The 14,710-nt window shown below is 26.5% G+C and overlaps 1 protein-coding gene across 1 annotated transcript; it reads left to right on the forward strand.

Moving 5' to 3' along the window:
• The first annotated feature begins 6,969 nt into the window (after positions 1-6,969).
• On the forward strand, positions 6,970-14,005 carry LOC114941567 (uncharacterized). Its single transcript, XM_085486876.1, has 5 exons — positions 6,970-7,251; positions 7,369-7,452; positions 12,657-12,898; positions 13,352-13,511; positions 13,648-14,005. The coding sequence occupies exons 1-5, from the start codon at positions 7,017-7,019 to the stop codon at positions 13,788-13,790; spliced, it is 864 nt and encodes a 287-aa protein (XP_085343002.1). The 5' UTR covers positions 6,970-7,016; the 3' UTR covers positions 13,791-14,005.
• Positions 14,006-14,710: the final 705 nt, after the last annotated feature.

Raw genomic sequence — 14,710 nt, forward strand, 5'->3', positions numbered from 1 at the left:
GACGCGGAAACAAGGGACAGAATTAAAAAATTAATAACCGAATATGAGCCTAAAAAATGTAAAACGACGGGAATTAAACTTAAAATAACGCTTAAGGACGAAAAACCGATTTTTCAGAGACCACGTAGATTAGCTACGCCGGAAAAGAAAATAGTAGAGAAACAAATAGAAGAATGGCTCCGAGATGGTATAATTGAACTGTGTTCTTCCGAATATGCTAGTCCGGTAGTTGTAGTTAAGAAAAAAGACGGATCTCCACGGGTGTGCATCGATTATCGGCCACTCAATCCAATTATAGAACGAGATGGGTATCCGTTGCCATTGATTAAGGATCAGATAGATAAATTGAAGGATGCGCAATTATTTAGTGCGCTTGACCTCGAAAATGGATTTTTTCATGTAGAAGTTGATGAAGAAAGTCGAAAATACACTGCATTTATTACGCATGAAGGTCAATATCAATTTTTGAGGGCTCCTTTCGGTTTGTCTAACTCTCCTCCCGTATTCCAAAGATTTATTAGTCAAATTTTTCGACCATTGGTTAACGACGGAATAATGACGCTATATTTAGACGATATTATAGTTTTGGCAGCTGACTTTAAGCAAGCGACAGACAGATTAGAAATAGTATTAAATACAGCGAGCTAGTATGGATTAGAATTAAATATTAAGAAATGTAATATGTAATAAATTAAAAGACCAACTTAACGAGCTAATAAGATGTTAATTAAATTTTTTTATTATATGTCATAAAATAATATTACAAATGATAAACGTTTTGGCTGTACAACAGTCTTTTTCAATATCATTATCGCTATGTTAATATGTCAAAGAATTAAATTATTTGGTAAGACCGAACTTATTATAAATATAAAATCTATCGGCTTATAATGTGAAAAACGCAGTAACAAATTTCATGCTTGTTGACTTGAGATAAATCGCCTACTCTCGAACATCAGATTTCTGTAGTTCATGATGTTATAGTATGTAATATGCTGTGAAACAATTGATGTGTCAGCCCGAATATTAAATATTAGATTTTAAAAAAATAGTGATTACTTACGTCTGTGTCGAGACGATAAAATATTTCTTTTTAAATAACATTGTCACAATGTGTACTTTTTGCGAAGCTAATCAATATCTGTAAATCGCAATGTCAGAGCGCTGTATATATACCTCTATGCTATGATGACATAGACAATTTTTCTAAAATATCAAAATAAGAACCGTCAAGACATATTAACATAGCGATAATGATATTGAAAAAGACTGTCGTACAGCCGAAACGTTTATCATTTGTAATATTATTTTATGACATATAATAAAAAAATTTAATTAACATCTTATTAGCTCGTTAAGTTAAATATTCACATATATTTTCAAATATTATATATGAATTTATAGTTTACATATCTAATTAATAATGAATTTCTAATTATATTAAACATATCAAAATAAAGACATACATGTATTTATCAAATGAATAAAATTATTGAATACAGACTTAAAAAATTTATTAAACATAGACTTAAAAAATTAATTAATTAAACATATTCCAAATTTAGAAAAAATAAACTTTATTTATATATGCAACAGCTTTTTAAACTAAATTTTGAAATTCTATTTTATATTAGACAATTATCTCAATCAACATCTACGTCCACATTAGCTGCACTGCAGACTACCTCTACAGCCACATTATCTGCTCCGCGGATATAGCGTTATGCCAATACGATACATTACATGTACTTACTTACTTGCCTTTACTGTACCAACTCTTGTTCTTTCCACGTAATCATGTTTTTACAGTTATCGTTTGCTGTATATCTTCCAGCAAACTTTATTTCGTGTGAAGTGTATTTAATTAATTAAATCTCTGCGAAAGATTGAGAAGATGAAGGGATAATTCAAACTATGAAGACATGGTTACATGGAAAAGACAAGAGTTGATACAATAATAAAGACATACATGTATTTGTATCCTGCTGGCATAAGGTTATAGAAGTTGATTGAGATTGAAAAATAATAATGAAAATAATAAAAAAAATAAAGACACATGTATTTGTATCGTGCTGGCATAAAGTTATAAAAGTTGATTGAGATTGAAAAATAATAATAAAAATAATTAAAAAAAGGAAATATTCAATTATCATTTAAAAGCATAATTGAAATCTGTAGAATAAACAGTTTTTGCAAAAAATGTGGAGCATTAGAGCTCTAGTAAGTCTAAAAATAAATGTAAACATCAATTAATAATAACTGATGTTATATATATATTATATATATAAACCAATTTGTTGCAATATTCACTATAAAAGGTTGTAAGGGTAAGATGGCTAAAAGTGAATAATTTAAAAGATAGTTAACATAATTTTACATAAACTGAAATATTTCATAGAATAAAATATTTGTAATATTTCGAAGTTTATGTAAGATTATGTAAAAATTATACCTTTACAACTTTTTATAGTAAATATTGCGAGGAATCGATTTATATGAGAAAAATTAAGGTAATTCTATTTTGAAAATATAAGTGACCTTTAAATAACCTTGAAAATCGCCGTTTAGGAAAAAGTCTGTGTCAACTTTTTCTTTTTCGAAATCCTGCAACTTTTATCTAAATTTAATAGAAAATGTATAAAAAATGCTCGACATTAGTACACACACACACACACACACATATGGGTAAATTTATATAAATAGGGTGCTTTAGGAGGAATGATCAGGATTCTAGGATATGATTGTACACATCATTTTAAGCAAAGAAGTTTAGATAAACATGTTTAATAATTGTTCTATTCCGGTCATAAAAATATACAAAAATGAATGATATAATCTCTAAAAACTCACCTTTAAAAAAAGGTAAAAAAAGGCGACCAGTTAAGGGCACGCCATTAACAAAAATTATCCATTGCAAACCCATGTAGAATTCTATCTTATTGCAAACCCATGCCCAGATAGCACTGGATGTATTATGGACGTACATTTTAAATCCAATTTATGTCCATATGTCCATGGACATAAATAGGGCATAAATTGGATGTCCTTTTTTGGATATGAATCAAATGTCCTAAACAGTACATCCTACTGGACATTCAATATATGTTCAAATTTAAATACTGATTTTTTTTTATATTAACGTTTAAAAAATATTTGCCTTTTGTTCCTATAAAATGTTTTAAAATATTTTTCAAAAATTCCTTTAATTTTTATTGAATATATGTCATTATATATTAAAAATATGTTATTAATAAATATATCACAACAAATATTTTTTAACATTTACTTATATATAAAAAAATGTTTGAAAATGTTTTTATAGTATCATTTAATGTTATAACTAAACTTATATATTTGAGAAATAATTTTTAATATTACAAAATCTGTTCTTTTAATGCCACGATCAAAATATATGTATATTATTATTATTATTATTAAATAATTATTGTATTTTATTATTAAATATTTATTTTAGTATCGCAATATTTTTTTACTATAATTATTTTTACACTAATGTTTAGTTTAATTATTTTTATATTAAAATTATTATTTTTTTATATACCAATTAAATATAATTTATTAATAATAACTTATTTTATTTAAATCTATAAATTTACTTTTATTTATTATCGGGGCACATGTCCCCGTCAGAATTAACGGTACTGCGTCTCGTCCTTGACGTCGCGGTACTCGCACGCGGTGATGCGCAAGACCAAAACAACCGCGAATCCTTATTATAGGATAGTGTAATGTTTGGGTCAGTGAACCTTTCCTTATTCGGTCGACGATTGTAAGCACGTATACATACACGTAGTGTAGTGCTGTGAGGTTGCGACCATTGCACAATCTATTGGACATTTGCTAGAAATTTATCAAGGTAAGACGTTTTACTATAATTATATAATAATAATTTTGTCACATTCACGCACACATCACATACGCACGCACACACGCACGCATAATTTCCTTCATTCATTATATAATTGATTGAACGTTTTCGTTTTCATATTCGTTTCCTATGTTCTATAATCTTTAATGATAATAATCTATACACAAAATGTTTTAGAAATAGATCGCTAAACTTTAAGAGCATATTCTACTCACTATAATGATAAAAAGTATATAAACATTCGGAACAGCTTTCTTTTCAAGTTATAAACATTTTTTATTTACATCGGGCAACATATATCTCGCTTCGTTTCATGAATTGTCCTATTCACTTTTTATTAGAAATAAACAAAAAGTTATTAGATGGATCTGTAATAATATTATAGAATCATTTATGATATTTGTATTATTACTGTGAAAGTACTCCGAAATCGTATTATCATTTCGTGTGACAAAATAAATATTTCGAGAATTTTTGGACGTCTTCGATAATATCTATGCGATGTCGATGCGACACGTGCATTAATGTGGAAGAAAATTATTTTCAACAATTTCTGTAATGAAATGTTACAGTTTCAAATGTTCTTAAAATCTGTTATAAAAGATTTATTAAAATCTGTTATTGTTTTCATCCTTACAGTAAATAAAATATGCTTTTTAAGTTTGGCGATTTATTTCTGAAACACCCTGTATACATGGGACATTCGTTACTAAATCAACGCTTTTTTCCGATTATTGTTTATTTGTTTTATTTTTTAAATGTTTTTGTACTGATTGCTAATAGCGTTATTTATAAATTTTTTAGATTATTATTTCTATCGATTCTCGAATTTTCAACGGATTTTCATCAATTAATTAAAGGTAGAAAAATATTAATAAATTTTAAATTTTAATATTAATTTTAAAAATGCCAAAAATAAGAAGAAAATATTATCGAAGAGCACAAGAGATAACTAATTTAGTAATTAATAATGTTCAAAATAAGAATTTAATGCCATTATTAGAAAGTACACCTTCAGTTTCAAATAATAATTTAGAGGATTGCAATAATTTTTATATCAATAATGATTTAGAAACCGTGAATAATTATAATTCGGACCGTGATCCCGATGATACAGAACATAATTTTGATAACTTTGAATCTACAAATTTTGTGAATAACTTTAAATCTATAAATTCCACTACTGATTTTCCAAATTCTATATCTTGGTTGCAAGAATGGGCAATTAAAAATAATATAACTCATACTGCGTTAAATGAATTAATATCTAATATGAAACTTAAATATCCGGAATTGCCTAAAAATGCTCGCAGTTTATTAGGAACTCCCAGAAAAATCAATGTAGACGTCGTTGCACCAGGACATTACTATCATTTCGGTTTAAGTAATTGCATCGAAAGACTTTTATCGCGATGTTCTTTTCAAAATTTACACTGTATTGAAGTTAACATTAACATCGATGGCCTGCCATTATTCAAAAGTTCAAGTAGTCAAGTTTATCCCATTTTATGTAATTTAGTTGAAAATTACAATGAAGTTGATGTCATTGGAATTTATCATGGACATGAAAAACCCACAGATGCCAATGTATTTTTACAATCTTTCACAGAAGAAGCAAAAAATTTAACTATTCATGGTATAAAAATTAAAGATCACACTTATTCTTTTAAAATTAAATCTTTTATATGCGATGTTCCTGCTAGATGTTTTATTACTTATACAAAGGGTCATTCGGGTTATTACGCATGTTTTAAATGTACAGCTAAGGGCAAATATTATCTCAATAGAATGACTTATCCATATTTAAATAGTTGTCAATTAAGAACAGATAACGATTTCCGATTAAAATTACAAGAAAACCATCATATAGGTACATCAATACTTGAATCGATTCCTAATATAAATATGGTGAATGATTTTCCATCTGATCCGATGCATTTAATATTCTTGGGAGTTGTTAAAAAACTGATTTCTTTATGGTGTTACGGAAAACCTAAAACAAAGTTATCTTTTTGTCAAATATCTGAAATATCAAAGTTATTAGAACATCAAAAAAAATATATACCTTCCGAATTTAATAGAAAATCAAGATCTTTGTTTGAAAGTAAAAGATGGAAGGCAACCGAATTTAGAACTTTTTTATTATATACGGGATCTGTTGTTTTAAAATCTATTCTAAATCATGATCAATATTTAAATTTTTTAACTTTACATGTAGCTATCACTATTTTGTCTAATTCAAAACATATGGAACAATATTTAGATTATTCCAACTCCTTATTGCAATATTTTGTAGAAACATTTATTAATTTATATGGTAAAGAAAATGCATCGCACAACCTGCATCATTTATTACATATTTGTGATGACGCGAAAAAAATTTGGAATTCTTCAAGAATTCAGTGCTTTTCCGTTTGAAAATTACTTACAATCTATATTAAAAATGATTCGTAAAAATAATAAAGAATTAGAGCAAATTGTTTGTCGTATAACTGAAAGAAACTATTGTATAAATTCTAATGTCAGAGTGAAATGTAACGAGCCTCAATTTTTAAAACCACATTTTAATGGTCCACTTATTATTAATTTTCATAATTGTAATCAATTTGGCAAAGCGGTGTTTAAACAATTTATTTTAAAAATAAATGAACCCGATAATTGCTGTAGCTTAAAAGACGAAAACATTATTGTTATTAGAAATTTTGTTGTAAATAATGAGGGCTTTTTCGTAATCGGAAATAAATATAAAACGCTTACAGATTTTTACACCGTACCATGTAAGTCGTCAAAATTAGGGATATATGTAATCAATGATATTGGAAATTTAGAATCCTGGGATTTAGGGCAAATTGCAAATAAATGTATGAAATTAAAATATAAAAATAAGTATGTAGTTTTTCCCTTATTACATTCAGAATATTTTAAAAAATTTTTCTTTTCTTGTGCTCTTCGCTAAAAAAATGTTAATTTTTTATATAATTTATAATAATATATAGATAAATATAATATATATATAATATACAATATAATATATAGAGGAAATAGGTTTGCAATTTTTGTGATAAGTTATTGAGTGTTTGCGCCTTTTCATATATAAATTGTAAATAGAATTTTTTGTTGGAATAAAATGCTCCTTAAATTTTTTGTTGAAATGTTTGAAGAAATGGAGAGATCATGGACTATAGTAAGGTTTATAGATGAAGATACAGTTGAAGCTGTCCCATCTACCTGGATTATCAATAAAAAATGTTATTGGCCACCGTTTCACATGGAAAAAATTGTAGCGGCTATCAAAAAACATGCCGAACCAAATACATGTTGGCCTTCATATAATGTTATGACTTTCAGAAACAGCAGTTATGGTTAATATAAAATATTTAAATATTATACATTCCACATATACTTTTGTGATCAATAATATATGTACATAATCGTTATTTTTGTTATAATAATATAAATATATTTACTTGTATTTTCAGATAACTATAAAACAGCCAGGGAAAAAGCCAAAAAGGCTGAATTAACATCTGAATTAAACTCCGAGACTGATACTGATAACATTTCGAAAAGAAAAATTATCCCAAAGAAATTCTTTTCGTCATCAGATGAATCTACCGAAGAGTGCACTAAATTACGGACGCCTCCAATTATGAACACACAAAGTTCGTTTTAATATTAAATATTAATATATAATATACATAATATATATATTATAATATAAAAAATATATAATATATTATTATATTATATTTTAATGTATTATAAAATATATTTATGATATATTATTTATTTAAAACTTACTTCCTCCGATTTTACGAAATTTGTTTTACATAATTTAGTAATTGCATTAATAATATAAATTTTAATCGACTAATCTTAATATTCGAAAAACTTAATAAAACTTTGCTCGAAAATAAATAGAAAAATCAATATTTTAACATTTCACAATTGACATATCAGATCTTTCATGTCGTGTAGGGAAATATAATATCCTAATGACAGCAGCTAGTCATTCAATATCTTGAATTAAATCTATAATACAGAAGAACTTAACAGAAGTATTTACATAGAAAAACTGCAGTTGCAAAATTATGTAAAACAAATTTTGTAAAATCCGAGAAAATAGATTTTAAATAATTAACATATTATAAATATATTATAATACATTCAAATATAATATAATAATATATAATAATATATATATATATATTATACATATAATTTTTTTAAATTGGCGAAGTCAATATTGTTAAATACAATTTTAATGAATCTTCAAGATTTAAAGAAATTGTATTTAACAATATAGTTAAAATGGGTCAATAAAAAAACTAATATAGGACAATACTTGATATGCTTTTCCAAAAAAATAGAAATAATAAAATTTAATTCTAAAACAGTTAGAAGAGCCAATATTTTTATTATTTCAGAATTAGCATTGAATTTCCTATGTTATTATGTTCATTCATGCAGTATTCTATATATTTTATTATATATAAAACTAAAATACTAATAAAATTATTAAATTAATATAATAATAAAAGCTACTAAATTAAAATTATTATAAAATAACTATATACTGATATTATTAAATATGTTTAGTTTGTGTATTACAAAGATTATATATGTAACTACTATTATTATTTTTTTTATACATAGAATCATTGAAAAGTACAAATTACGAAAATGCGAAGTGCAACAAATGTCAATCAAGATCAGTGGATCAATCATCCAATGAAGTTCCGAATAAACGGACGAAGCACTTACAAGATGGATTTTTGAATATTTCAAATAGTTTGCAGGACAATGAGCACAACATACAAAATAATAAGACAGAAGATGTTGTCGACAATAAAATTGGTACATAATTTATATTGTTTAAAACTAACTTTATAATTTTTCATAGGTTTTGTCTGTGCTATCAGTAAATAACTGTAAAGAAATAATTATTAATTATTATTATACTAAAAATAAATTAATACAATTGTCGCTCGTATATTGAAAACAAAGTGATAAATATAAGGCCAACTTATCGAGCTGAATATTCGAGATGTTCAGTCAACTACCATTTATTACATGTATAAATTATAAAACTACAGTCATTATATTAAAACTAACGCAAATTACAATCATTCTATAAACGTTTCGACCGCACGCGGTCTTCTTCAGTATAATTATTGAAATATAAATTCTTACAATTCACATAATATCGAAATTTAATTATAGTTATTCAGAATCAAGAGTTTTTGAGCAATTAACGCGTGTTTCAATCCGTCCTGTCCAACAATGTTCGCCTCGATATGATCCCTGATTTTGTTCAGATCTCGGATAGTTTCATCGTTAATATGCGAGAAATTAACCCGTTCCGTAGGCGCTGCGATTAATAAAAAATTACCGATCAACGTATGTCCAAATTATAATATGTATCCCCTACAATTGGTAGTATGCTTACCTATCATCGTTCTTCTTGACAATTTTGCTACTTATTAACAGTTATTAAGGATGACACATAACAAACCAACAATACAGAAAGACAGCTCATTTTAAACTCTACTTGATCGGAGAGCGTGCGTGTTTATATATGATCTAATATCTATGTTTTACTCGTTAATGTCCTATTTGTCCTATTATTATTTCTTGTTCGCTAATATATCCAAAATATCAAAATACGACTCGCTAAGTAACTCAGTATCTTTGTTTAAATTTAGTCCATTTTTTTGTTCCTTGATATGTAGCATCTCAGAAATGAGTCTTTTATAATAATTATTTTCGTTGTCCATGATCTTAACATTGTCCCAATTAAAAGTATGATGTTCATTTATTATGTGTTCAGAAATTACTGAATGTTTCGTTGAGTCCAATCTAATATTATTTTTATGTTCTTTCATTCGCGTCTGCAATTGCCTCTTTGTTTGGCCTACATAAGATGCATTACAATTATTGCAACTGATCTTATAAACCACATTCGAATTGCATGGATGTTTAGTTTTATCTTTCTGCGCTTTAATAATATTATCCAGTTTGTTGAGACATCTATACCCTACCATACAATTTTTATTTTTTACCGAGGAAACAATCATTTCTGAGATCCCATCTATATACGGAATGACAAAGAATTTTTTATTGACCGAGTCATTTCCTATACTTTTTGTTCTTTCTATGTTGGCCTGTCTCTCTATAATGCTCCCCTTAGATATGATGTGTTCTATCCGATAATTAATTTTGTTAAAAATCAGATCAAGAGGGTAACCATTGCTTCTGAGTATATTAATAATTAACTCCAAATTTTTATTAAAAAATAGTGGATGTGATAGCAATAGACATCTGTCTACAAGGTTATATATTATTCCAATTTTGTGGCATAATGGGTGGTTTGAATAAAATGATAACGTCCTTCCTGAGAAGGTTTCTTTTTGATACCAGTCTATATATATTTTGTTATTATTAATTTTAAGTGATAAATCTAAGAAATTCAAGCTATGGTTAACCTCTTGTTCGACCGTGAATTTAAGTCTTTCATGATAGTTGTTAAAATTATTCACAATCTGAGTCATATTAGTCATAGAGGTGGCCACTATTATGTCATCCACATAACGAAAATAGAACAAACATTCCAAATTCAACGCTTTGAGAACTGTATCCTCAAGATCTTGCATAACCAGGTCTGCAATAATTGGTGATAACGGTGACCCCATAGGGGTCCCAAACGTCTGTTTATAAATTATGTCATCAAATGTAAAATATGTAGAAGTCAATATGAATTTTATACCCCCCAAAAATTCGTTTTTCGGTATTTTAGTATTTATTCCAATGTAATCCCATCTATCGTTAATACCGTCAATCGCAAGATCCAGAGGAACGTTCGTAAACAAAGACACCACATCCAAGGAAAACATCCTATCATTCTCATCAATCTTTTTACCAGACAATATGCTGTACAAATCAAAACTATTATTAATATGACTTTTCGCTTTGGGTAGGCTAGTTCGTAAGGTGTTTTGTAAAAACGAAGCCAGCGAGTATAGAGCTGTATCAACCGATGAAACTATGATTCTAACTGGATAGTTTTCCTTATGGATTTTAGGTAATCCATACGCTTTTGGAAGGAGAGAATCACTACAACGTAATTTATAATATTCGTTTTTTGAAATATAATCTTCCTTAAGCCATCTCTTCAACAAATCATTCAAATCGTTCTCTATTTTTTTGCACGGATTTTTTTTAACAATAGTGTAAGTGTTGACATCTTTTAAAACGTTTTCCATTTTGTTAATATAATGAGATCTTTCCATTGCCACCGTAGCATTACCCTTGTCCGCGCGTGTGAATAGAACATTCGGATTGTCTTTACAAAATTTTATTAAATCTCTGTGTGCACCAAGTAATTTTTGTTGACTTACGTCATTTTTATCCTTCGTGTTCAGAAGTTGTGCAAATTTTGGAACCGCGATATTTCTGATCGTTGTGAGATTATTAATATTATTTCGTTTGCTATTACTCTCTATGTCCTTGATGAATTCATGTATCGCTGTTTTTTTACTAATATTCGGAAGACAGAATTTATCACCCATTTGGACAACCAAAATAATTATTATAAAAGACTCATTTCTGAGATGGTACATATCAAGGAACAAAAAAATGGACTAAATTTAAACAAAGATACTGAGTTACTTAGCGAGTCGTATTTTGATATTTTGGATATATTAGCGAACAAGAAATAATAATAGGACAAATAGGACATTAACGAGTAAAACATAGATATTAGATCATATATAAACACGCACGCTCTCCGATCAAGTAGAGTTTAAAATGAGCTGTCTTTCTGTATTGTTGGTTTGTTATGTGTCATCCTTAATAACTGTTAATAAGTAGCAAAATTGTCAAGAAGAACGATGATAGGTAAGCATACTACCAATTGTAGGGGATACATATTATAATTTGGACATACGTTGATCGGTAATTTTTTATTAATCGCAGCGCCTACGGAACGGGTTAATTTCTCGCATATTAACGATGAAACTATCCGAGATCTGAACAAAATCAGGGATCATATCGAGGCGAACATTGTTGGACAGGACGGATTGAAACACGCGTTAATTGCTCAAAAACTCTTGATTCTGAATAACTATAATTAAATTTCGATATTATGTGAATTGTAAGAATTTATATTTCAATAATTATACTGAAGAAGACCGCGTGCGGTCGAAACGTTTATAGAATGATTGTAATTTGCGTTAGTTTTAATATAATGACTGTAGTTTTATAATTTATACATGTAATAAATGGTAGTTGACTGAACATCTCGAATATTCAGCTCGATAAGTTGGCCTTATATTTATCACTTTATTATTATACTGTTTATTCTACTTTTTGATATTATTATTATATTAACATTATTTTATCATTATCATTATTTTATCACCATCTTCTTTATTATATTTCATTATCTTAATCATTATTTTAATCAATAGTTATATTTATATTAATCATGTTTATATTTAATCATATTTATATTTTATTATTTATATTTATTATTTTGTTATACAAAGAAATATTAAAAATGTTTTTGTGATTGCTTTCTTTGTCTGTGCACTTTATAAATAAAATGTCATAACTATACGTTAATAGCACGGACAAAAATCTATTCAATATACATATATTCTGAAATTACTATTTTATATATACATATATAATCTCAATGGAATCTTAAAAAAATTGGAATTTAGTAAGTAAAAAATAATCTTTACATTATTTTTGTTTTAATTTACAGTGCTTCAGTATTTTAAAGAAATTATCCGTCAGCAATCATACTTTAAGACCCAGTTATGGCAAATAGCAGATGATTTAAAAGATATGAAAAATGAATTGTTGCAACAAGTTCATCAACGGCCCAATGTAACTGAAAGAGAAGAGTCTATTTTTTCTTTTCCTCATCTTCCTTTTAATTCGGTGGAAGATTTAGAAGAGCACGTGGAACAATTTTTAAATCAACCGAATAAGTTCGAAATATCGGTAATAATAATTTATTAATTATTAATTTTTTTTAATGAGTTTTATTGGATTTTTAAAATTAATAACTAATTGTTTAACTTTTAAAATGTTAATTATTTACAATAGATCTTTATAAATATTTTAAAAACAATTACAGTTAATCTAAAATTCTAAATCACAAAATAAAAATTAACTTAGTAAATAAGTTAAAATTAAAAATAAAAATTTATTAAATTAAATTAATATATAAATTTAAAAGAAATAAAATAGATTCTTTCAATTCCTTTTAATTCTATATTATTTATTACATTTTAAATCTAATTTGTGGTTATTAGAGCGATATATTATTAAAATTTATAATATAAAATTATATAGTAATATTAATAACATGTAAATTATTAAATTAATTGTTAAACATATTGTTATATATTTGTAATTTTCAAAATAATGTTTTTTAAAAAATATTTATTGTAGGTTAAAGAAGTATCTAGAGTAGGGGGAAAAAATCCTTACGAATTTATTAAGCGCAATTGTACTCGTTTGTTGACCAACGAGCTGGCTGAAAAATATAGTTGGCTAGGAGCAAAACAGAAAAGGAAATTTTGTCATTTAAAACTCGCTGACTTGCTAATTGGTAAGTATGTCTATAAGTAGATAATGTTATTTGTTTAATTTATTAATGTTATCTTATTTAAATAATTAATCTTAATGAAATCACATAAATAAAAAAATAAATTATTGCTTACAAGATGCTGATTTTTTTATTACAGTTTCCGGTCAAGATAGTAATTCCGAATATAACAAGAAAGTTTTAGAAGAAGCAGTTCAGAAATGGCTGCGAAGAGCTAAAGAAAGATTAAATGGTGAAAAGAAGAAGCAAGATAAACAAAGAACTGAAGAAGACTCATCATAACTATAAGAAGACTAATAACAAGAAGATTAATAATATTAATAAATTTTTGATATATTTTATCATATATATTTATATGATACATATGCGTAATAATTAACATTGTAAGCGTTCAAAGTTTTTTAAGTTAGATTTATTTCAAGATAAAGTTAAGATTTATTTTATAATATGTACGTATGTGATACTAATGTTTCCGTAACAAAATGTTCAATTTAATTTCTAGTTTTTAAATAAGATTTTTAATATTTCCAGTCAATAAAAAATAATATTTCTATGATATATCTTATACATATAAATAATAAGCCATACATATGTTAGATTTCCATATTATATATTATCTTTTATAATTAATATATATTATATTATAATTATTCTCAAATATACAAATTGTCGGATGTCAACGCTCGTGAGTAGATAAAACATTGTAGTAAATTAAACATAAAAATCTTATATCATTTTGCTTTTGCAAAATAATGTGATTAATTTGAATATGTAAGCCAATGGGCGCATGGAAAGCGATAGTTTGGAATCTGTAGGCATAACATAGACAATAAAATAAATCGACCTCTACTATCTTTTTAGCCGATCTATTCTATTGTATATGATACCTACCAATTCCAAACTTTCGCTTTTCATTCGCTCATTGGCTTAAATATTTTAATAATATAACAATTATTGCGAATTTAGCAAAATGATAAAAAACTTTTCTGTTCAGTTTACTGTATTCTACTTGCTCGCGAGTATAATTGGCACAATCTTTACCCTGACATCTTGTATGTAATATTGATCATTTTTGTATATTATATTATATATTTTTTTACATGTATATGTATAAAAATAAATATATAATATATAATAATTATTATATATTATTATATATATTGACAAAACAATATTTTCGGTACCAAACTCAAAAGTCAATA

The sequence above is a fragment of the Nylanderia fulva genome, unplaced genomic scaffold (genome assembly GCF_048542155.1).
Source record: "Nylanderia fulva isolate GAGA-0341 unplaced genomic scaffold, ASM4854215v1 Scaffold485, whole genome shotgun sequence".
Lineage (NCBI taxonomy): Eukaryota > Metazoa > Arthropoda > Insecta > Hymenoptera > Formicidae > Nylanderia > Nylanderia fulva.

What these genes read in the sequence shown, in the direction of transcription:
- LOC114941567 (XM_085486876.1), top strand. Translation starts at nt 7,017, where the DNA reads ATGCTCCTTAAATTTTTTGTTGAAATGTTTGAAGAAATGGAGAGATCA. An exon ending in GACTGATACTGATAACATTT is followed by an intron (nt 7,453 to 12,656) that starts CGAAAAGAAAAA and finishes TTTAATTTACAG; the next exon opens with TGCTTCAGTATTTTAAAGAA. An exon ending in CGAATAAGTTCGAAATATCG is followed by an intron (nt 12,899 to 13,351) that starts GTAATAATAATT and finishes TATTTATTGTAG; the next exon opens with GTTAAAGAAGTATCTAGAGT.